The sequence below is a fragment of the Opisthorchis viverrini genome (genome assembly GCF_000715545.1).
Source record: "Opisthorchis viverrini unplaced genomic scaffold opera_v5_75, whole genome shotgun sequence".
NCBI classification, from domain to species: domain Eukaryota; kingdom Metazoa; phylum Platyhelminthes; class Trematoda; order Opisthorchiida; family Opisthorchiidae; genus Opisthorchis; species Opisthorchis viverrini.
Window position 1 is genome coordinate 1,698,108 of NW_008751732.1, and position 23,576 is coordinate 1,721,683.

At 41.7% G+C, this 23,576-nt stretch overlaps 1 protein-coding gene across 1 annotated transcript; it reads left to right on the forward strand.

Moving 5' to 3' along the window:
- Window positions 1-404: 404 nt before the first annotated feature.
- T265_04561 (hypothetical protein) lies at window positions 405-20,693 on the forward strand (the record flags this gene model as incomplete). Its single annotated transcript, XM_009169325.1, has 4 exons — window positions 405-792; window positions 8,296-8,510; window positions 12,150-12,342; window positions 20,431-20,693. The coding sequence occupies 4 exons, from the start codon at window positions 405-407 to the stop codon at window positions 20,691-20,693; spliced, it is 1,059 nt and encodes a 352-aa protein (XP_009167589.1).
- Window positions 20,694-23,576: the final 2,883 nt, after the last annotated feature.

A 23,576-nucleotide genomic window follows, 5' to 3' on the forward strand; every position in this document is an offset into this window, starting at 1 on the left:
TTGTGTTAAAGTGGCTGGATGTTACACCACTTCATGGCCCTAGCCAGAATTATCGGGTGCCCCTGATGAACGAAAGACTCACCAAGTTTACAGGCGGTGGCATTGTACTTGCTTCAGAATTTATCAAGATCTGAGCGAAGTCCCATCGATACAGGTAGGCAAACAAAATGCGTATTATATAAAAAACGCATTCTTCTGCCGGTAGTCCATGTCTTTTGATTAGTCTATGAAGCACAACATGAAAACAACTGCTTTAATGGAGCACTCCGGTGGACATCCAGTGAGGTCACCAGAATATTACTAAGCTAATGAAGCAGTGTCGTGTGTCTAATTAACACCGACGTACTTTTCATTTACACTCATTCATTCCTCATCACATTTACATCTCCCAGGGTGACAATTTTATGGCACGTAGTGTCCACGCACTGAACATTGCAAATGATATCGGTGAGCAGTCATACTTCCCAAATCCTAACAGAACATCCTCAGCCCAATTCAATGAGCTCAGGTCAAGGCTCACCATCCCAGAGCAAGCCCGCAACCTCATCATCCCCTGCCAACAGTGCAGTGTCTTGGATGGTGTATATCACACCACAAGCACGCGGACGGACTCCGTGGCAAGTACCAACGGACTATCATGGCGACCCGGGGAGTCGGTCATGACGCTCTCTGCGACTGATTCAGATAACCAACCAATCCGCATTCAAATACTTGGAACTCCGAATGTGGGAAAAACAACACTTTGTCGACAAATGACCACTTCCGAATTTCTCGGAGCTCGTATGGAGTCAAGTAAGTTGAAACAATCCGCAAAAAAAGAGTTTTATTATATTTGTTTTCTGCCTACTGTATTATTTACTGTAAAATGGCATCTAAAACTGGTCCGGATAGAAAACACTGCCTAAAACACCTGTTTGATGTGATTCTAGGCACTGGTTTGGCGTTAAGATGGTCAAATTTTCCGTAGGTCCATTGTGCTTGCTTATGCTATATTTCACTACAAAATCAATCAAAGTTCACTAAGAGGACAATTGAAAAACTGTTAGGTCATTCGGTATTTAATGCGTTTTAAGTCACTTCACACTTCGGATCAAAGGTCGCCTGATTCTTCATAAATTAAGTTATTTTTTCTTGGGTATGCAAACAGGTGGAACCAACATCAAACCAGGGGAGGCGACGAAAGTAAAACGGGTTTTAACTTGTGTAGCCTTTTCACCTTTGCTCCGATGGAGCTCGGTGCTTCTACCCGCATTGCTCAATTCTTTTGCTTAATAAATGCTACAATAAAGTAGACGGCCAGAAATGTATGGCCCAACGATTTTATGGTTTGGTCTCGGACTGATATGAAATGATCAGGCCTGAGTAGTTTTCCATAAAAGATGACTTAATTAGAAAAACAAACCGATCCGCTGGGTTCAAAGAAACACATTCCGTGTGTTGCAAGTTAAATTTAACGGTAGATGGAGAACCTGTTCGTCAGTCCCGCAAAAGTGTGACAATCTGGGATTGTTTCGCTGCAGGCTAACAAATTGAGAGATTTTGAAGTTAACTGGTTGATCTTTGGTGTGTCTAAACAACGACATCCTGACTATTGAGGAATGAAATTCGGAAGAACGGTAAAAGCATATCACAACCACAAAGTACACCTTGCTACAGGATCATTGATGACGCGTCCCCAAAATCAGTCCCCTATTCTCGAAAGAGTCTCACCAAAATCTGAAAGATCAAATGTGAGCTCACTTGGAAGTGCCCTAGATGTGCGGAAGATAGCTTATTTGCTGGAGGCGGTAAATGAGTAAACAAAGTGATTTTGATGCAAACGCTGGATTACTTCATAACCATTACGACCCAATACACAGTTTTTGCAGACACAACTTGATTAGACTCATTATTGGTTTACATAAGTTTCCCACAGTTAACTGAGGCATCATGCAACCGATGAGTCCCTGTCTATTCAGAACCTAGGAGTGATATGTAAGTTGCGTACAAGAGCCCGATATTGGCTTCTACAAGTTGTTCGTCATGGTTCTCGAGATTGAGCAGATGTATGAAGATGGAGTTGTTCTCAAACAAGAATTTCATACATACCTAGCCCAGTGTCTATTTCATCCTTTTCAACAAAGAAACGTCCCCGGAAACGTCACTGCATGGAAAAGTGCAAACTTAAGACATCTATGGAAAACAGGTAACAGTAGCATGATGGTGGATCCATCAGTGAAAAAATTCGGCACGGATATCTAGCACAAACTTGTCATTTGCAGTAACCTCAAACTGTGTGAGTATTCCCCTTCAGGTAACTGTTTACTCCAGTGTGGTCCGCGGTACCGGTTTACACATGGGAAATAAAGGGTATTTGCTGACAAGGATAGCAAGGGTTTGTCTATAAAAAAGTTCTCAGGCACTTTATGTTCATAGCAGATTGCTAAGTCTGAGTATGATATGTGCAGATTTTAGGTGAAGCTTCTGTTTACACTTCTGTTTACACAAAACTGAAACACCATTCGAATAAAATGAGCTCCATTGAGATTTATTTCCATGATTCCAGCCTCAACCAAAGAGTGGATTACGGGGGGTTTTATCAGAAAAAATGCTTGACAGGGAGAAGACAGTGAGGATTTTTTCACGGCCTAGTATTGGGACAATTTGCTAGAATCCGAAGTTTCTGGGCAGAAATAAATGGTAAGGTTGGATAACAGCCAGCAGTAGTCAAGTCCCAATAGCAGATTTTTGATCTTTTTTGTAACACAATTTCCAACTAAACTATTCTTGAGGGGCTAAGCGGAGCATCGCTTTACAAAAAAGCGAAAATTCTAAGTTCTTGCGAACCATTTTCAGGAATTTAGTCGGCTCTCTAGGTATCCGATGCAAGCAAACATTACGTATACGCTCTGCATTATAGTTTGATCATCTTCACACCATTTGCTGCATCAAGGCTTACCAAAAAGTCTTCAAAAACGCAGGATTCGGTTTGTCTACTGAGTAGGCGCAGTCCCCAAGTTTTCGTCCAAATTATTCTCTAGTTGAACACCGAAATGCACGTAATTTCGCGAAATAAACTAACTTTTAAATGTAGTTGGCGTTAATTGTTATGAGATCACAAGCGGAGAATTCGGCTCGAGTTTATTTGTGACTTCTGTTTATGCCAACTTGGTTCTCAAACGGGTGTATGTTGGATCTTAAAAAAGTCTTACACACAGTAGGTAGATATTTTGAATCGTAACCAGCGATCGGTGAGGTTGGCAATTTCGCGCATTTTCCAACGCGCACCACCAAACGTTTTCAGACTAAACGTTTGGAACACGTTAACTGGATTATTTTGTCATCATCCTGCATTCCTATTTTTCTCTCAAAAGCGGATTCAATTAAGGTCGTGTGCATGGCTTTGTTCTGGTTCACATTTGTTTCTGAGCCTTATTTGTATACCTTGAGACCGAATAAATGAAGTCCTTTGTTCTTTGTGTATCCACTTCCGGGAAATAAAGTTAATGCACCAAATGACGTCAGGCAGGCATCGGAGAAAGACGTAGAACACATAACCGACTGCAATGGGATTTCTTCAGTCACCCGATCCGCGAATCGTTAAATGTTTTGTTCATATCATTAGTGCAAGCAATTTTTTGAGCTATTAGATTTTTGGTTTAGGTAATAGCACACGATCAGTAGAATGCGCTTTTTTGAGACACGAAGGGCTATTCAAACAGAGTTTGATTATTTCTTATTAGAACACTAACTTTCGGTTCGGGTAGTCTATAGTTGTGATGGGAAGATAGTATATTGTAGAATGGACTAATGTTTCCACACGCAACGTATCATGATGATTAGTAAAATATAGCAACAATTATAACCTATTTTGCAGACGAATCTGATGAAGCGTTTAAACGCCTAATGCGTATTAGTTGGAGTCACGCGGAAAACACATTTAGACCATGAAAGGAAGACCTTGTGATGGCAAGGTTACTTTTTTCAGAACTGTGACGCATTACATACACTGGAACTAGGAACTGACAAGTTATCAATCGATTTTCTATCAACAGATTATCGGTGGATTTTCGCATCAAAAAACGGACAACTTCTGTTGGGCATCCGATTTGCCGGGTGTATGGCTGTACCAAAAGGAAAAGAACGGTGGAAAATGCGTGGGACAGAGACTGGTTGGTCCAAAAGAGGCCCAAAAAAAGTGAAAACCTGCGCATTCAGTTTGCACAGGATAGGTACGAGTGAACCAATTCACATTCAACAATGAGTTGAATTAACACTAGGTTAGCTGAACTCAAAAGAAGTTTAAACGGCCGAACACATACGACAACCTGGAAAGATACGCACGCATTTACCACAATTTAAGCTACACACATTGCATTGAATAGATTAGACACGGTGCGTTCAAAGAATCCTGCACGGGCGGATAAACAAAAGGCTCCATCTGAGACGTTTATTGCAGGTTTTGTTGAATCAAATAAGTAGGATAAACTGCTATATAAACTGCGCATAATACGGTCAAACCAAGAAAAGAAAATTTTCCCTCCACAAAATGCTATTCAGCCCCTATGTGCCCTTTGTTTTAGAGCCACACAATACTCTGATCCAACCAAAGTACGCGATAACAACCTACCAAGATTTGTAGAACATCCCTGTGCATGAGCTATAGTGATTGATGTTAAGCTTGCTTGTGTAACGGAAATAAACAAAAAACAACTATTTGTTTTGCGTACAGGACTGATTAACATGAAAAAAAATAAACATGCAAATCTCAACACAATCACGCTTCCAAACATTTATCTAGTTAGCCGGAATAGCTCCATGCCATAATGCTGAAACCGGGTGGTAAGGGGGTTCATTGTTATGTCAGCTTTTTCATTGCATTGGTGGTCCGTGTTACCACAATACCGAAAGCATTCACCAATGATATTTCGCTGGTATTCCTTGGAGTTTTCCCAACCATTACACTGTTCACCGTTACCCTGCCTTTCAAAGCGGTATCTGTTTATGAAATTCATACGACTAAATATGTGATGCGTTTCATGGGGTATATTATGAGTGGATACGCAATCTGGAATAAGCCACCGTTCATGATTTCATTTTTATCCGGTTCAAACGCAGTGCATACTTCCATGAGTAGTATGCTTGTAGACGTCACATGGTCCCAAAAAATTTGTCTTTCCTGATAATAAAGCGTGGTTGCGCTTTCGACGAACTGTCGTAAAGCTCTTGTTGGCTCTAGTGCACCGACATAGTTGGGACCAAAAGAGGACAGACGTGCACGATAGTTCAGATACACGAATTTTTGTGCAAGCATTATTTCAAAGCTACGCGAAACCGGTTTGCCTTGGTTGGAAACTTTGTCATCAAATTCGAGACCCAAATTGCTCAAGGAGTGAAGCTACCTGATTCATGCGCGGTGGTTTGTTAGAAGGGAGTGTACTCGTTTTACTCAACTGTACACAAGATTATCATGAGAGATAATGTGTCCCGGAACAAAACAGTTCACGTCGGTGATATGATGACACCGGCCAGACAGAGCATCACCTTATGTAATGAGGTGGTGGAAAGAGAAAAGTGGCAAAATTGATCTTAGAAAATGTGGTATGTAAGTCAGAACTACTAACAGATCCTCCCAGGCAGCATGTCAGAAGGCATGGAACAGGGAACCCGTCAGAGATCCTTGTTGCGTCAATCCTAGTTGACATACACCTCCCTGGCGCGCCAAGGTATGGTTATATTGGGTCAGCTCGCAAACAAAATCTTACCACGATTAAAACTATCTACTAAATTTGGAGAGAATAGATCATTCTGGAGGCACATTTTTCCCACGGCGATCACAAATTGTTAGTTACACTAGGAGTCATAGTAGATATCACCGAAGAAAGGATGTAAGCATATCCAAGTGTCTTAAACCAGTTTTGAAGAGTAGATTTTATTGCGATTCTCACATAGTGATAAACCACCGTTGTCCGTTGAGAATTACCTCTCTGGTAACCTCAGCACGGTGTTAAGCGTTACGTAAATTCCAAACTGCTAACTTCAGTCGCAAAAATAAAACTACGTGTTTCTTATATCTCGCATTTATTGTACCCACATATTTTCGAGATGCGTGGATAACATCGGCCACGCCAACATTATTTTAAGCAGCAAATTTCAGGCTGTCTTACTATAGTTCACGAGTGTCCAAACACGAAATTTCTGCGCCAATTCACCTCTTGGTGATTCTGTACATAAAACTCCAAACAGCGACAAAGCACAGCACTATCCACATCTATGTACAAGATACGAACCTCACTGAACTAACGATTGTGAACGTCTTTAGAAGACCATATCGAAACCTAACATCCTAGCTTTTATTCTTTTTCCACACAACTTCACTCGAGGCGTACTCATGTGCCCAAGAGAGTTACTGCTCTACCAATAATTTCAATTGACCCCCTTCTAGCCCTGGTGTCATTAGGCTTTCCGGAGTCTGAGAATTCAACCTTGAGAATAGAGAAAGTTTTGTTGGCTCTAGTATTATTTTCCGCACAAATCAAAGAGAGAACAAATGGTATTCAACTATCGGCACAATAAACAGTGAATATAGACTGTTTACAGAAATTGTGGGACCAAACAGCCCCTAATGTCTACGGAGTCCCTTTTTATTATTTATTGAGATGAAAGTCATTAATCACGACAGTCACAGCTCAAAACAGCCAACGCCAGCGTCGGTATTTACCATGGAAATCATTAATAGACGGATGTGCGACCGTGCACCTGTGTCATATTTTAGTTCTCTATGTACTAATGACAATCCACTGCTCAGAAATATGTCAACTGTGGATGGCGTGATGATACAACTCGCTCATATGAACAAAATGCCAATGGTTTCTTGCCCGCTGTGATAGTACCTGGGATACTTCAATAGTAACCAAATTGCTTTCACACTGTTTCACACTGAAATTCCGCCAACGAAAATGATTAGCAATGAAAATAAAAATTTCTGCGGGTGGGTCTCAATATGCATTGGTGGCCACCTGACTCTAGGTTTCTAGATTACAAATGCTCCTGAATTGATTTACTTTCCATGTGAGCCAGTTCCCATTTCCCGATAGACTTTCCAAGCTAATAGTACGACACAAAACAGATACACATTTGTTTCACTAAAGCTGACTGACCAAACAGTGACCCATATTCTACGCTTATATCAGCTATGGGCTGTACAAAATTCCATGACATACTCCACTAGTACGCGAAAAGGCAACGAAAAACGTCTCGGTTCAATCATCTTATATTTCTGGTGCATTTATTATAGTGCTTATGATCCTCGTTCTAGCGGGAGTTAACGGAAAAGAGAAATAATCCCCCTTTAAAGAAAACCTTTGGGTGATTTCAATGTGGTTCTTCAAAGAAGATTTTTGCCATGCTAGGGTGTTAAATAAGAATCCCATCGAATGTTTCTCATGAAACCCCATACCTAGCCAGAGATAGCACATTAGGCAGAAGTCAACTCTTTTAACACAACTTTTGTTTTACCTGTTGCCCGAGAAATTTGATGCGGCTTTTCATGGATGGATGCACGGTTCGGAAAAGATGATTGGGAATGATTTTCACAATTTGCCCGCATCATTAAATGACGGATGAGAGGTTAACAATTAACCCATATTCTTCCTCTTTTCTTCTCTCACATCACTGCATATCTGTCTCTGATTTGTTCTACAGCTTGAAGTGTGCCATAGTTTTTGCATTATTCTGTGTGAGTTTCACTTTAGTATCTGTAGATTTCGTTACGTGTGCTCTTACCGGGTTTTTTCGCTCACGCCTTCCTCTCCATAATATTCAGTCTATATAGTTCCTTCTGGCCCTTCTTCTAATACCGGCTGGCAGATAATACTTGACAAATCACAACCTTCCTACAGGTCTGTCAAATTTGAACTTCCGCATTGCAGCAGTCCCGAGTGAAAATTTTCCCATTATTGTTCTATTATATAACTGAACTCTTCGACTCACTACGTGAGGAGGCTTCATGTAATCAATGAGATGCTGTGTAGTAGACTCCAGTCACAGTTGCATGCCTAAGTCTAAATAAGCGGTCGTGTTTGTCAAGCAAATTCTGGGCGCCAATGCGGTGAAAAGACATCTCAATGAGCTTGGAAAAGCCAAAATTTTTGCTGACTTGGTTAGAATTAAAAGTTGGATACTAATCATTTTATGTCAACAGCCTTCTTTGATACCTGCTTCACCTGGTCAAAGTAACTGATCGAGAAGAAATTAATCTGCTCCTGATTCTGCCTTAATTAACAATTGAACACTTACCTTTCCGTCCAGTTTCAGAGGACACGGTGGAACGCTGCGTCACGGTAGAGTTGGACAGTCAGAGATGGAATGTCTTACTAATCGACAATTTTGGTGAAGCCGGAGCGGAAGATGTGGCCCTGGTGCGGAACATGCTTGCACAAGGGCTGAAACCTTCAGTCAACGGCGAACACGATCACCAAGATAATTCTGAGCAGCATAGTCGAGTGCTGCATTTGCTACCCAGTTCCAAGGTAGGCAGAAGACATTTGTCTTCAATTACCACGTTTGATTCTCCGACAGAAATTGCTCTCCTGTAAACTGGTGATCAACTCTGAAAAAAGCAGGTAGTCATGGTCCTTATGTTAGTGAATACCAATCGTTTTATGTAGGTGTCTTCAAACACCTGATATATATATATATAGTGTATGTATATAGTACATATATATAGTGTTACACCTTAGTTCATGCACACCTGGATGCCTTTCTTTTAGGGCAGCCGGAAGCATATCTTTGACTTTCATTGCAGGTTTATCATACATGATGAGGTAGCACGTAGATATATATGCCATGATTTAGTGTCAGCCCTCTCAGCATGAATCGGAATTTATGGATTTGCATCATGGGAATCAGTGTGACAAACGGTTCACAGAAAACGTGAAAAAAACATAGCACGCATCACGGATTGCAGGAAACAAAATCAACGAACCTCAAACATGGAATGTTTAATTAGCTTACGAAAAATATCTCAGTGTGTTTCAAATACTGGCTTGGGTGGCAAGTGAAGTGGTCTTCGCACTGAAAGTCCGTTGGATAAGGTATCAGCTAAAAAATTTTGGTCTCGTATTCACACCATCTCAGTTCGTAACCGGGTTACTGACTGCATAATAATTTCCGCTTGATATTGATTCCTCAGCTGCACAAAGCAGTTTTCAAGTAAAGAGCTTACAACTGCAACCAGGGGAATCTCCTTTGTTCAATCCAACTTAGTCTACCTAATGAGCACACAATAATAAACATAACATCTTTAAGATAACAATAAAACTAATAAATGCTGCGCGGCTGAGCGGTTAGATGTTCAAGCTGCCACCCGGGAAATTACATTTTGAATGTATTCCGGGTTTTTATGGGTTGCGCACTGTTGATAATTCCCAACAAGGTTGAAACGACTGTTCGCTGCCTCACGGCTTTCCAGCATAGCCTGTTTCAAATTACAGAATGAAATCTCAACCCGAAATGTGCGTGAAAAGCTTTACGTTGGCTGCAATCTTTCCTCCCAAACTATCTTCCCTATTTTCAGCATCAGAGGACACATACATAAAAGTCCGATGTCTGTGGAGCTAGGTCACGCATTAACCAACTGGCTTCCCGCATTCATTTCGATTAACCTGTCCAAAAGCTACTTACTGTCTGCTGCAAATGCTGCGTCGGAACTCTTCCTAAAGTTTTCTTTATCCAAATAGCAGTCGTCTTGAAACTTTAAGTTAATCAATTCAAGCTCTTGACCGGGTTTCATTACATATTTTGTTTTCTAATGTGAAATGCTTCAGCTAATGAACTGGAGCATCAGCTTACACTATATTTGCTGCTTACGCTATCGTGCAACTTTCCAAACTTTTAAAGCTTAAAATGTTTCCACCTGGAAGTTCCCATCCCAAATGCTTGAATTACAAGCGTCCGTGTAGACTGTACACCCCTCTGGATGTTCCCCTTTTTTTCAGATTTTCCGATAGTATCTCTCTGAAAATAAAGGCAAACACATTTTTAATCAATTGAAAAATGTTTAGGACCGATTGGGTAGTCGAGGCGGTGGGAATTGCCAAGCACCCCAGAGGGAATAGAATAGCTGGAGTAGAACTGACAAACGTGTGGAGTGTGGTATTAGATCAGCTGAGGTCATGCGAGGCGGTGTACAATTATCAGTAAAGTGGTCCGGTTCTAAAAATAAAAATCCAAGCAAAGTAAGGTACAATTAACTATCAAACATACCATCTCCAAACCCACTTTTCGACAAACGCAGGCGCACGAAGTCTGTGAGCGATTCCTAAGAAGAATATCCCATTAAGACGTCCTAGTCCAGAAAAGCAAGGTAAAAAAATCCGGCTTCAACATTAAGACAATCCCCCTAAACAAACCAATCCATCGTAATTGGTAGTCATCCCCACTAACCAACAAACAGGAATTTCAGGCCGACATCCAGCACTGATCGAGTCGGCCAGTCATAAGAAATCTCGCAGATTAGTTCCCTGACTACTTTCCAACCCGGTTACTCACTTGGCCTGATGAAGTTTTTGTGTCAAAACGGAAACATCGCTCAGTAGTAAGTCCACTGATTGTGTACCAAAAATCCATGAAAGCACAGTTTGATTTATAGCGATTATTTTCCATTTTATTTAAGTTACGAATAACACCATGAATTTATTCCATATGCTTCTCCATGAACTCCCGAATAAAGTTCATTGCATTTGTTCCCTCCTAAAAATTTAAGTCGAAAGTCCAGCTCCAGTTAGACTAATTCGTAGCAGGCATGCATGGACTGTTTTTTTCAATGGTTCATTTTACTCACACTCCCGGATTAGCATTATTAATTACTCTGTCTGAGACATTAGCTGTCCATTTCACTGTCACCCAAACCAAATGTTACCGGCCGTCTGAATTTTCGAAGGCCGTTGCTAGGCGTACCCATTCTACTCGTTACTGCCACGACGCCGATTCGTTTTAGGGCAGACGTGGAAATAGTAAACCACTTTTTGCCTTTGTTACCATAGTACGCCACATCAAGAAACCGTTTGTAAACCGTATTACGTAACTCCATGAGCAGTTGGCTATCGTAGGAAGTACATCAACCACAACAAGGAGCTCCCATGAGGTATAGAAAATATCGCTGGTAAATTTAACTCTTGTGCTGGTTTCAGAGTGATTACTTCTCCAAAGTGGGTTGAATCTGTCTTTGTGGTTATTCTTATAAGGTCCTGATCCTGTAAACTTCAACAGAACAAAATTAGACGACAGCTGTTTTCGTTGGTTTGTTCCAATTAGGTGAACCACAGAAAAGATACCCAAATTAGATCGTTCGCACTTGCAAATGGAACGTAACTGCATGCTTTAGCTTCTGGATGGTGAAAATTTTCAAATCAGAGCTTCGGCTCCGCTGTTGAACAGATGTGTCCAGCCCATGCTAATGGAATGGTGGCAACTTATTCACCACGCATGTCATGTAGTGATGTATCAACTCCTAGGGCATTCAAGGAAATGGACTGTTGAGGAATTAGCAGAGAAACGCAAATGCACGGTCACGTAAACTCTAGTGAACACCAGTCAGATTATCGCGAGGGAAGTTCAAACGACGAAAGTTTGGAATTAGACATCTGGATGAGAAATATGTACTTCTTCTTGACTGAACTAGCTGACATTCGCAGGTGTCCAAAGAATAATCAATAAAATCTGATGAGTGTCAACAGGAGGTGTTTTACGGCCAGAACAGATGTCGTCTATTGCCACAAAATAAGCTGACAGATTCAAGAAACGGAATATACGCAAATTTGAGCCCAACCATTTTGGTGAGGTAGGACCACATGCGATTATGTTTGGTGAAGCTGACTCACGCAGTTTTCTCCAATTGGTAAGAAATCGGTGTATCAAACTGAGTTCTAAGAATTTGCAAGTTTTGAAGCTTCCAGAATCGGCTATTCTGAATGTATAAATGGTAGTCATTTTGTGAAACAAGTGGAAAAATATAAATTTTCTTCCAAAAATATTTGCAAGGATGAAGAGATTCACTTGGTTGGCGACGGTCACGACAACAAAATTTCACTAGGATCAATGGTTTTTCATATTCTCAGAGAAGTTACACAAAGTACCTTCGGCATTAAGTGTTACCCGTTGTCTTTTAGAGCACAGGATGCCAACTGTTGCTAGACGTTCTGGTTTACCTGCTGGTCTATGCAGTGGATGATCAGCGCTCCTTCGACTACGCAACAAAAGTCTTGGAAATTCTGACCAAGAAAAATTCAGAACAAGGAAGTATTGTCATACTGGTCGCCAACAAACTTGATTTGGTTCGTAATCGCCTGATTTCTTCTCAAAGTAAGCACATTTGTGAGGTTAGCAGGACCTATTCGGAAATTTTGTAACTTTGGTCAGTCACCTACAGAATACCGACAAATTAGCACATGATTCAATGAAACGGTTTGAGTTAACATGATTCGGTACCTGATTTAAACGAGTTCGTTTATTTGTTGTTCACATGTGCAACCATGCGTTTGAAACCGGTAATGGTGGGCGTTGTCACAAATCCATAAACTAAGTCAATATTTATATTAACTGTATTGGATATTCACATCTAATATGAGCGGTTACTTTGAAATCGCAGTTTTGGTGTAATGCTTCACTCTGATTTTATTGTTTCCTTTGAGACGCAAATTCATTGGAATGAATTCAAGTCCCAACCGTGTTGTCGTTTCCGCACTGTTCGACGCGCTACTGCTCTCGCATGAATCCTATTCCAGCTTTGTCTAAGCATCTGTTTATCCTATTGTGGTCACATTAAGCTGTTTTACTGAAGCCACGACACAAGTGGAGATGGCCATACTAGTGATCCAACATATGTATTTGGTTCGATAGTACACTACATTTATCATAAATGAACGATTTGCTGGAACTACCAAGAGGACCCTCAGATGAAAGCATAACCTTGAGGGAGGAATAACTAGTGCGATCCACACCGTTAATTTTTGGAATCCGTGTAATGTGATTCTATTGGTGCTAAGAGTGATCACTGGTAACTTTTGCTTCACCTTGATTTAGCGTACCATTATTTTGATGTCCGCGCTAATCCAGGACTGTTGTAAATTGGTGCAACCCGGTGCATTGCACAGTCTCTTCAATTTGTAACCGGGAGGTGAGAAAGGGGAAATTTATTTCAATATATTCACTGTCAAAATAAACCCACAGATTATATGCATCCCTTACAAGGATAAGATAAAAACAATATTAATTATCAGGATTTCGATGAACATGGAGTTTTCCAAAATACTCCAATTCTCAATTGACATCAAGGAATCTAAGCGAAATTTGCCTCTAGGATACCTCACTGACACTGAAGTGCATTGGGAGATAACAAAACTGATCAGATTGGTGAGTAGATATCAAACTGGTCTTTACAGTAGTATACAATACGATAGAGACACTACAGTGGCCCCGCAATTGAGTTCCCCTTTGAGCTCTAACATGATAATAGGACGACGGATCAGTGTCGCGACAAAGCATGCGGCATGCAATGTTCTAGCAAAAAATTTAACATTGGCTTCAGTAACGTTCCACATACCGCGTCACATATGAACGAAAGTGGAAACGAACTGACTTCGACTTTCATGTACCTTATTCTTGGGGATTTCATTATGAGATTTGATTCTCAAACCACCTCGTTAAAACAACAATTTAGCGTCTCATCGAGCACATCTGCCCATCATATAGGCGCCGGACAAGATTCCCACCAAATTTGAGAAGGACAAAGCTGAGAAAATGTATGCTAACCCGTTCATGTAGGCCTTTGATATCGCACAGTTTAGTTGGTCAGGCTTTTGTTCTGATCGGAAACAACCTTAGGAAGACTGAATTTCCTGTTCCCTTTTGCGTGCAGCCAATAAGCTTCAATCTGCCATAATTATTCAAAATATTCTACTCTGTCTTATCCAACCAGTGCCCTATTTTCTATTTTGAACATTATAAGATCATCATCATCATCATTATCAGCTGTAATAACCGCGTACTCGTCGTACAGTGGTTGCAGCTGCCGCAGTTCCGTTCACCGATGATTTGGGGGAGGGGGTAGGTAGTTGCGCATTGCAGGCGCGAGCTGGTAAGTTGGTGCATAAATCCAGCACTGTCGGTGGCGGGGGGGGGTTGTAAAAGGAGCTATGCATTGAAGGCAATAGCTTTGATGCACGAGCGCCATTGAGGGCGCTTGTGCGGTGGGAAGGGGTTGGGGAAGGACATCGGTGGACGCTGAACTGCGCGGGCAAATGATTCTTCCCGGTTGCCCAGGCCGAGAAAGGGGGTTTGGTTGAGTTACCCGACCTTGAGCCTTCGACTGAAAAGCCCAACCCACGAGGCAGTGGGGGAGTGTGGGGTTTTGTTCGGGGACCCTGCCCCTAGCCTCTGACTCAAAAGTCTGACCCACGAGGCAGTGGGAGAATGTAGGGTTTTCTTTGGGGACCCTGCCCGGAGCCGACGACTCAACAGTCCGAACTGCTTGGCTGCAGGAGGTTGGCCTAACCCGAGGGCGCAGGGAATAAGACATTACTGTCTCATTCCTGATGCGGCTGCGCATAGCAGGTGCCTTTTGAGCAGCACCGGGCTCTTTGGTTTTAAAAGTATTTCGACCGTATCGGATAATGCGCCGGCGGTCACGGTCAACCGTTGGGCGATCGGAGTGTGCGGTTTTTGGGGCCGACCTTTTCTAACCCGTCCTTCCTCAGGGGAAGGCAGCATCGCTGCTTCCATGAATATGGGCATGCTGGTCGCCTGGGGGAAACACCTTACTGCCTTCACACTCCTGTCGCAGAGGACAGTACGAATTTACCCCCAGACCGCGTCGTAGCACGATTACTCGTAGCACGGGGTCTCGCTGCTCTTGGTCTGGCTGCTCCCCTTTGGCCTTCCTGGCATGATTGTACCTTGTGGAATGAAGTTCCAGCCAGTGTAGCCCGCGAGATCATTGCAGCACTCAAGCCCGACCACCACGTCAAGGTGGCAGCTTTAGGTCGGGGAACATTATAAGAAGTGGCTGCTGGACGAAGTGCCTGATTGGACAGGCGTTCAACCGGGATTTCAGTGGCCAGTTTACTTGCATACAGTAAAGGAAATTTAGTGTCAGGCACAAAAAATATTTAGGCATGTCTAATATACTATTCCATCTGAGGAAATGCGCACATTTCTACTCGTGTCTGTCTGGAAGCTCATTACTGATTGGCGTTTCCATGTGCTTCTCGGTTGTATCTATCTTTTCTGTGAATCTCGCACGTTTCTAACAATCGACAGCGACGAGACATATAATTCCAAACACTGCTTTAAAATGACGCAGTGCTAAAGAATGAAACAACGCTAATCAACGGAACAAGGGTGAAAAAACGCTTTCAACCAGATTGCCCATCAATTCGCTGACACATTCCATGAAATTTTCAGGAAATGGCGTTAGACGACCTCCCTCCAAGCAAAACTTCTTTGGGTAAAAGTTGAATGAAGTGTTTCCAATCCTTTAAACGTCTTTAAGTTCGTGTAGGAAAAGCCCACCCTGACAGCCAAAATGTGAGGATTATTCTCTTGCATAACAAAGCCACTAGGGCTCGTCATGTTATTGTGATTTGCGTACTAGTGCGATGTTTTGGTCTACACTGGGGCCCTCATTCAGACACTCACTCCAGATTGATCATGAACCTGGTCTCATAACCGTGCAGGTCGGAAGTCGGAACAGGCACGGCTTCTTATTCCCCAGCAAGCCTATGTTAACGTGGTAGTATGCCGCAACTCACCCGTAATCACTTGGTTTGGTTTTTGAGCCAAAGGTTTTGGGTGATGACCCTGTCAAGGTGTGGGTAAATTGATAATATCTCACGCCAGTGTAAAATGTAAAACGACGAAATTTGCAACCTAAAGTACCCCCAGTCATATCTGCCAAAATTAGCTCATGTGATAATCTGAGTGCTCCTTTAAAACGTGGCAGAGCCTTATGCATAATTTTGGTCGTTGGTTTCATGAACTTGCAGAATAGTTTGCTTAGCACTGCTGAAGATCAAGGGTGATTATTTTGAGTTCACCATGGAGCGCATGGACAGTATAGAACGCACATGGCAGCTCTACGCTGACCATAGCCTGCTCACTTTCTGTAGTAATTTCCGGAATTCGTTTGGCGATGTAATGTGTACCAAATGCCCGACCCCAAACGCAGATGGACCACATCCAATCATCTACCTGTGCCGAGGGTAAATGACCGACTATTTATCTTTATGTAATAATCGAGAGAACAACTGTCATGCACTTGTCCAGCGTTGCTTTCAAGGTGCGTTTTAAGATGTGTCAGTTTTGCCTAGCCAATGAGAAGTTCATGTACTCATGAATCGAACAGATTTTCAAGAACCATGTCCTCAATACCTGCCCCGTGGTATTGTATCGGATGTTAATAAACACTCGAGAGATATTCAAAATTGTACCAACCGCTGGAACCTCTAACTACGGTACAACCCAACTAGCCACTTTTAAACATTGAATGTTTGATAGAACCGTAGATTTGCTGAACTTTTACCGGTAACAAACACGTTTCACTCCGACGCAACATTCAACGTCAGATAAAACTGATTGCGCCATGAAATTCGGAAGATTGATGAGGTTGTCAAAGAAGTGGAACAGACGAAAAATGCTGAGAAAGTTCGTAGGTTGTTTTGTCTGGCTGGTGAGTCCATAAAAGACCACAATGAGTCCCCTCATCCCGTAAAAGAGGTAATCCATATCACCATGCGGAATACCTTGAGCACCTGTTCCGTTGGTTACCTGTTATTTTCTTTGTGAACTGTTCGCGTTTGACAGAGACATGATCTGTGAATACCAACTCCCCGTCAGTTTCAAAAGTGTTCAAATGTACATTCTTACTCAGGCAACACCTACCCTGCTTTGCCCTAGGACGGCTAGCAATTTCTCTATTAGTGCCTGTCTAACTTATTTAAATTTAAAGGGGATCGTTCTTGACAGATAGCTGCGAGAGAATATACGAGTGCCCTACTTCAAGTACTCCCAGTGAAAGTAATAATTACATATTTGTCAGTTTGGCTCCGGTTGCAACAAGGCTTCTGGTGTCACCACTTTTCAGTCCTCCTAAAGCAGTACGCTAAACTTTAGTCCATGAACACCAAGTGAACTTCGACAAAGTACAATCTACAAGGATCATACTTTCACACTCCTGCAGGTGGTGGAGCAGCAGCATATGTACAAATAACCCAAAATATTCATAGTCCTTGACTTTAGTGGTATGTTTTATTCTACAGTGTTCTCATCAAACAAGCCTAGACAATATATTGATCGGTATTTTGTTACGACAGTTAGATGTTTTTAACGTATGACCAATCGGGCATGTGGCATCTAACTTTTGAGAACCAGTCGACTACCTTACTCTTTAGTAGCCATTATCTTCTTACATTACTTCATCCAATCATTTGTTTAGTATGCACATAAGTACCGCAAGTACCAAAATGTCTTACTTCAGTCGAAAGCCAAAGGACATTTTATATCCCCCAGTATTTCTACTTTTGAGGTTTGCATCATGATTGCAGTATCGTATGGACACAAGCAGTAACTGAATTCACATGTGAATATTCACTTTAACAATGCTTGTTTAATACTGACAACTGTCTGTTTTGTATGTGATCAGCCGTTATTTAATCACGAGTTAGCGGCCACGCTTTCACCGGAATTGACCTGAGTTATAAGCACTATATGTTCGAACATATTCAGCACTACGTCATGTCAACTTACGGGATCATCTCATGAACACAGGTGAGACGCAAAAAGGTTAGAAAACGAATAGGATACTTCTTGTGTTTGGAGGAATTTAAATTCACCCCCATGAATACCATATTTTCATTTTTGTGTTATCAAGCAGGGGTTATAGGTTGACTGCGTCGTTTTAAAAATGTTAACATCATTGTTGGTGACAATTCATGCTTGTTCCCAATAGTACATTTCGCTGCGGGTTTACCCCACCGTTGTATTAGTCTTTCTACATATTTACCAATAACTAGAAGCAAATGTCAATTCCATCTGTAACCCTACACAAATGGATAGGAACAATTGTTTCCTCTGCTTTATGAAGTAATTCTGGTTTCCGCAGGCGTGTTACAAAGGGCCGGTGAAATTGCATTTTGCGTGTGTTTCAGATGAATAAGACCGATTGTTGAAATAGCACTTTTTGATTGTAATGCCGAACGCTTTTGTGATACCATCATAGCATTTTGTCGCCACGGCAAAAGCTACGTCTTCCGGCGCAACAGAAATGTCGTCACCTGCCAAAAAGCAGGAAGTTTCGTGTATGCCGTTCGGTCGTTGAAAACTTCACTCGTTTTGTCAAATTTCTCATCAGTCGATATCTTTTAGAGCAAGAGAATGGTAAGTGGCGCGCATACATCATACTTGCCCTTAGTTATCAGGCGAAAAACACCGGTAATGATGACACTATTTTCTCCCTTTTTCGGTGTTCATGAACTCTGAGGACTATTTACAATGTGACATGAGGTTAAATAATAAACTGACCACAACCCGAAGACAAACAGGTTACGTGTAAAACGTACGCCCATACATGAACTACACCACTTGTAGCTGCTTCCACTTACATCAATGAATAAAATATGCCGCTTCCACCCGTTTTTCGCTTGGAAACTCTTTGTTCAGCTGAGTTGTGAAAGTGTGAAGTAAAGCGGAAGGTCATATTCGCAAAACTGGTAAACTGACGTTGACAGGCAAAATTCTTGAATGCGATCAACCATGCAAGCGCTCCTGCTGCAACATAGCTATGGTCCTGCTTATGTGTACTGAACTTCGCCGTCACTGATACAGATAACAATCGGAAAAAAGGCCTGACAATAAAACCAACGGCACAGTAGAAAAACATTCTGAAATTTCAATTTATCAAGAGAAATCAATTCACAGAGTGCAACCGAAATACAGGGATAGACGAAAAGCCACTTGTGCACAACGTTTTCCATTTTGGAATGGTTTCGGAGTAGTCACATTATTATTTTCTCTGTCAGAAAATATTTTCCCATAGAATAATTAAGATGAACTTATAGGATATCCACACGGGAAACTAAGATATTTTGGAGGAATCCAAGAATCCTGGAAGAAACTAGGAGGGTTTTTCACCAGTACAGGCATAAAACCCATGGTGATTCCTACCTGGTAGTCACCCGAAACTTGTAAGAGTAACCTTAGCTCCTGCCAACACCACTAATCATGTTGGCTTGGAAATGTGGGGTAACAGCACAGAGTGTTAAGTATGTTATCCCGGAGAGTTTCATTCCGTATGCATTTGATCAGAAAACCTGGCGAATTCGAGCCAGATAACAACCGAAGCAACATACAGAGAGATGGCAAGTTTAACCCAATAAGTAGTATTTTTCAGGAATTTAGCCTAGTAAAATTTTGCCATTCATTGTATTTCGTGAGACTAGTGGGCTTATAAAAGTGGGTCCCAGGGTTTAAAAAATGATTTGTAGTAGAATTCTACGTCAAAGGATCCGCTGAAAAATTTTCTTTCCCAAAACACTAAAAACCGCCGAAACTAAAGTTCAGTCTGTCTTCATGCGTGAAATAGTTTTATGCTGAAACTGCAAAGCTCACGCAACTAGGCTCACTCAAAGGCTACTTAATTTAACAGACTATTGGATTTGGCAGCTTTACAATTTCTGAGACGGTATTAACCGAGGCAGATTTGTCTGTAAGTTTCGTCATCTGAATGTGGGAACAAATGAACGATTAGTGAAAAAACAGTACAAGATCTCACTGCTTATTCTCTGGAAAATATCGGAGTGACTGAAAAGTCAGCCCTGTTTGTCGGATTAGTCGGATTAGGATGCCTTCTTTAGTACTCTCTGAAGGCCATTAAATCACGCTGATCGACAGCGTCGCAGATATAAACCGTACCTGTGTATTCAATCAATTTATGTTTGTTCCCTCAGATACAGGAGTGCTCGAGCTTTGAATCTGTGGCAAATAGTACGCAGTTTGTCACTTAATGTGGATTCACGAGTCACATCGTATAAATTTTGTACGAACTTTTTGAGCGCAATCGTCGCTTCCCCATCAGCTATTGATACATGGATCGCAGTATTTGATTGCAAACCTTATGTACAAATTACAGTTTTGGGAGCTGTTTTGCTTCTTTGAAACAAAACTTTTTAACCCGGATAAAAAACCCAAAAGTTAAGCTGAAACTCATATAACCTTTCAGAGTACCAATTCTCAACCATGGTGTGATTTTACCGGCTTTATTTTCTATTTCGTTTGCACAAACCTTTACCAAACAGACAAGCGCCCGCCTACTTGAAACACACCTTTCCTACCAGAATTGCACCTTTTGAATACATAGTACTGAGACGTCAAGTAACATGTTATTTTTACTCTTTTCAGAGGGTAAACGTCTTGCCAGGTTGCACGGATGCAAATACTTTGAAATATCCACCGCTATCAACCATATGATCGATGAGCTCCTTGTTGAAATCATACTTCAAGTCAAGCGGTTAAAACAAAAGTGCAATACGGCAGAGTGTCAGGAAAATCTGAGTTCGGAAGAACACTCATCATCAACTTTTTGTCTTTCAAAAGCAGCCTTGGCTCGTTACGTTCGTCGCCAGTTTATGATCATTTCTTGTGAAGATGTGAAAAATTTCTGATGCGCTTTGGTCGACTGTCATTATTTTTCTTGTTCGTTTCCAGTGACATCCATGTATAGTTTTCTTGAGGCGTAAAGTTTTTAGCTGTGCTTGGGTTTGTACTGTCTTTGAAAATTTGTGGAACATTAGAATCCACTTCATTGGATTGCAGTTTTTATTCTTGCGCATAGCTTGAAGCCTGTAATCCAATCACAACACTAATCCTCTGATAACAAAATTTTTAGCATTTATCGTGGGCGGAGAGCACTTTGCTGCAATATTTTTTCGTCCATGTAATTCTTCATTCAAGTGTCACATGGGTGACCCATAACACAGTTATATAAGATTTAATTTAAAAAGGCACTACCAAAGGTTAGTGAACGCCTTAAAGACAAGATGAACAATTTTTACGGGCGCACCTCCATTGTGTACACCACCACAGAGACTTTACGACCCCAACTGACAAAAACAAAATAATAAATATGACGTATGGTAGACAGAAGAAGCTTCCCAATCATATAGTATCCCCACACACTAATGCACACGAAGTGAACATTATAACTGTAAGTTCACTGATGCTGTACGCTGTCTTGGGACAAATCAGTTACACCTTTATTCAGCCATTCTTGAAAGATCGATTTGGTGTTCGAATGCCTATCTGGATGGTAGCCAGTTCCACACTTTGAAGAGTTCCATTAAATAGCTATCAGTGAGCGTCTCGGGTCGAAATTCATACTTTTACTTCAGCTTTCTTGGAATCACTGAGAAAAACACTATGAGTTCATTGTCCCTATTTTCTGCTATCTGATAGATAACGTGGATTTCAGCTGTTCAACACAGCTTCTGGTGGCATTCCAACTGATTTCCGCTATAAGTTTGTTGACTCATTCATTTGGCATGAGTAATTAGGAGAAACGTTAAGTTGATAATTACAGGGTGAGTCATTGGTTAGCCTGTGCTCATTTTCCACTCACTTATGACTGCTACTTCAACACAAGAAGAATATCTCTGGAAGCTAAAAGTTTTCCTCGGTTTAGCTGGATAACAGCTCTAATGAATCCCATATCTAACACGAGCGACAGATGATTGGACATTCACCAGCCCAATCCAGCGAATGAAATGCTGACGTCAGCAAAATTACTGAATGACCACCTCAAGAAAAATAAAGAATAATAAGGAAATAAATCATACGTAAATTCCGCATGCAAGTCCTGCCATAAATGGGAAGGAAGGCGTATCTTTGCAATAATGATTAGCATCACAATGCCACATACATTAAGCTTTTTGCAGTCCACTCAGAAGGTACTGTCACAGTAACCAAAGGCTCATATGGTTCACAGTTTTGCGACGCTTAACTTGTGGCTGTGTTCTGTGAAGTCCGCCAGAGGCAATACTTTATCAAAGAAAAAAATTCTGATATCGTGAATGAGCCAGTCTAATGAACATTTTAAGTTGCGGCTGCAGACAAAAATTTTTTCCAGTATTTCTTTAAAATTGTACTTACTTCTCGTTCACTCCGTTCTCATCGTGCCTTCAAAAGCCCAGGTCATATTCTCTTATCCCAATATTTCCATAGCGGTCACCTTGCCCTCTTGGACGGGCTTCTGTGTTGCAAGGTCCTGCGGTCTATATTGGCTGAAATTCAGTTCATAACTGTTCACCAATGCTCAAACTATTTTTGTTCGCAATCTCAGTGATCTGTTCCAGGTGTATGCATGAGCGCTCGAGACATGTGGTTATTCCGTCGGTGAATCACGCGTGTTCACAACACGCCTACTGATAGTTGGGTTTGTCTCGGTTTCGCTCTGCATTAACTCGGAAGTCAAGCTAGCCTACGTGGTGTGAATTCACTCCCTTAATCGACGCGTTGGCCGCTCCCTTCCTCCTCCACCACCTATGCTCCCAATGTGCCAGTAACGGCCCTCGTATGTGGGTGGAATGTGATGAGGGCGGGTGGAGGTGGATGTTAGGCTGGTGGTGTTCTAGTCGTGCCCCATTTGCAATTCCGAGATCGAGGGCGCATTCGAATCGGGTGACTCACTGAGTCGTGACTTAATCAGATGTGACTGGAAAAATTATGTGAGCATTGGTGAATTATGTTCGAAATTTTTCAGGGCACTCGAACAGCACGACTCATGGGGGCCAACCATCACAGCACTGTGGTCGTTTCGCCACGTATTTCTTATAATGGACCTGGTGTTTCAATCGGCTTACCTCAGTGTACTCTTGTTGTTGGTAGGATTATTTGTTGCACATCCTAGCCAGGTTAAGGCCACGGCCTGGTGGAACTAAGTTTAGCATAATCCCGTTCATTGAGATGTCGTGAGTTGGACATACTATGACTTTCATTGTGACTGCGCACGAGAGGCAATCGGAGATAAACTCGGCCAAAAAGAATGTTTATTCACGTTCCCCAACCGATTTAGATGGATATCATGCTGACCAAGTATTATCTATCGGCCAGACGGTTGGATATACATTGATAGCAGTGCAAACTTGTTCTGACACTGACAATATGCTGTTTGTCAGGTTTGAGTAAGATTCTGGAGACATCAGTGTGGAATCGATTCCGAAATATGTCAACTGTTCTAGAGGGATCGATGAATGTTCTGCCAAACTATTACACATTGAACGTAAGTCCCTTAAATTGTTACTCAAACGCTATGAATCGACAATTATCAGCATGGGATTGCCAGGTCAAAAGTGAAGACCACATAGCGGATTGGACCGTGGCGCAACTTAGGCCGCGGTGTAAGCTTGGGATATTTTGTCAGTGTAATCCGCCAAGAAACGGAGCCCAGTCATGCTAAGGAATCGGGTTATGCTATAGGCTTTACTTCTGAAAACCCTAGGCTGGCCTGCACTGAAGAATTTACGGGTATGTACTCCTTGCCCAAAAATGAG